The sequence below is a fragment of the Limulus polyphemus genome, unplaced genomic scaffold (assembly GCF_000517525.1).
Source record: "Limulus polyphemus unplaced genomic scaffold, Limulus_polyphemus-2.1.2 Scaffold373, whole genome shotgun sequence".
Classification (NCBI taxonomy): Eukaryota; Metazoa; Arthropoda; class Merostomata; order Xiphosura; family Limulidae; genus Limulus; species Limulus polyphemus.
The window spans coordinates 564,474-566,521 of record NW_013665983.1 but is presented as its reverse complement, the minus strand read 5'-3'; the positions used below and the strand labels follow the sequence as shown (position 1 = coordinate 566,521).

Here is a 2,048-nt window from a genome sequence, read left to right as displayed (position 1 = left end):
TATGTATATAGATTATTGCTATTTTAAAAAATAAGTTCTTAAACTTATTTTTCTTAAAACACAGAACAGTAAATAAAGAAGTACAGCAAACAATTATCTTTTCCAGTTATGACCTTTGTACTCAGTTGCTGCTTGATGCAGGTTGCTAAGCCTTTGAAAATTTTGCACTTGAAGGATATGAAACAAAATAATTCTTTTTAGGTTTTATATATATATATATTTGAATAACTAAAAGATCATAAATTACTACATCAATACCATAGAATTCCACTATAATTTATCAAGCTTAGTAACTAAGATGTATTTTAGTCTAAAAAAATATGAAATTTGGAGCAGAGTAAAGACACATTCTACCTCCTTCAAACATTTGCTCAAAAGAAAGAAATGTCCCATCCCGTTAAAATGTCCGATAAAGCCGTTAGGGGGACATTCTGAGCTTCCAATTAGTTATTCATGTCATATATAGATGTAAGTGTACATAATGGAGCATTTCCAAAAATGGAAAGAGGTGGGTATGGTGCCGCTGTGTTTGATTTATTACATGAGCAATATCTTAGCAAATTATAAAGATAAGAGGTTCTTATTTTATGTTCCAGCTTGTTAATATCGATAATTTAAATTTCTAATTCGTACAAAACTACAGACTTAGTATTTTGACTTCACAAACATCTAATTTGAACCAGTTCTGCATTCAACATACCACGTGACACAAAAAAATCAATCTTTATCTGTGTTTTTTAATAATTACTTTTAAATTAAGAATTTGAGTAATGTGTAGTACTAGAATTGGAATTATAATCTACAGTTTCATACCAAACTTACTGACATAAATTCATAAAATAGTAGTTCAATAAAATTTTTAATGCGAGTCAACAAACAAGATGACATGACACTTTGACATGTGACCCATCTCGAAAGGGTTAATAACCTAATAAGCAAAAACAGTTGCATTTTGAAACAGATTTTATTGGTTTTATTCTAGTCTCAAATAGAACTTATACTTCTCTACTGAAATACTGATTGTCCCCATATGAAGCATCTATACCCAGGTTGATACCAAAATATTTGAAGTGATAATTATGTTAAATTTCACTTACCTTGCTGTGTTCTCTTTGTTTTCAAAATCTTCTTTAGCAACAACTTCTATTTTTGTCTGAAAAACAAATAATTAATCCACCTTTACTGAAAACTATGCTTCAATTTGCTATAGTTTTATGTACGAATAAGAAAAATCCATTATAATGACAAAATTTCAGGTTACATTATACTTGCTATATATATTATCAGAAGTGCTGGGCCTGGCATGACCTAGTGGTTAGGGTGCTCAGCTTGCAATCTGCAGGTCATGGATTCAAATCCCAGCCACCAGTTTCAGGTGTGGGGACATTATAATGTGACATTCAACCCCACTATTCATGGATAAAAAGACTAGACCAACAGTTGGTGGTGGGTGGTGTTGACTACTTGCCTTCCCTCTAGTCTATCACTGCTAAATTAGGGAAGGCTAGCACAGATGGCCCTGACGTAGCTTTGTGCAAAATTCAAAACAAACCAAACATAAATGCTATTAAAGAGGAATCTTTGAAAGAAAATCAAATGCCTTTAAACCCAGTTACTTTTAGGTATAAGCACTCCACAGTTACTTTACATAGCAATATTAATCTGCAGCTGTACAGAATAAAAATTACACAAAGTAAGGAGTTTTAGAATAAATACTCTCTTTGGTTTTTTAAAATGAATATTTTCTTGTTTGATTAATCCAAAACATTACCAAACAAAATGTACAACCTTTCTCTGCACTGACCAAAATAAACCTTTTTGTACAACATGCAAATGTATTTACCTAAAAATTAATAATTCTATTAATTTTGAAACATAAAAATATGTTTTGGATTTCAACTTTACCTAAAAAAATATAACTCCCAAAATCATTATGATTTATTCTTAATTTCAAAATGTTATGAAATTTACATGTTTGTTTGTTTGTAATTAAGCACAAAGCTACACAATGGGCTATCTGTGCTCTGCCCACCACGGGTATCGAAACC

The 2,048-nt window shown here is 30.9% G+C and overlaps 1 protein-coding gene across 4 annotated transcripts in view; it reads right to left on the bottom strand.

The window, feature by feature from the left end:
* The window catches only part of LOC106457786 (vacuolar protein sorting-associated protein 54-like), a 111,145-nt gene that overhangs the window by 42,338 nt on the left and 66,759 nt on the right, over positions 1 to 2,048 (bottom strand). For all 4 annotated transcript variants that reach the window (XM_022383830.1, XM_022383829.1, XM_022383828.1 and 1 more), the window contains exon 12: positions 1,098 to 1,153. In XM_022383830.1, the coding sequence (XP_022239538.1) occupies positions 1,098 to 1,153 (56 nt within the window). The remainder of the gene's footprint in view (positions 1 to 1,097; positions 1,154 to 2,048) is intronic.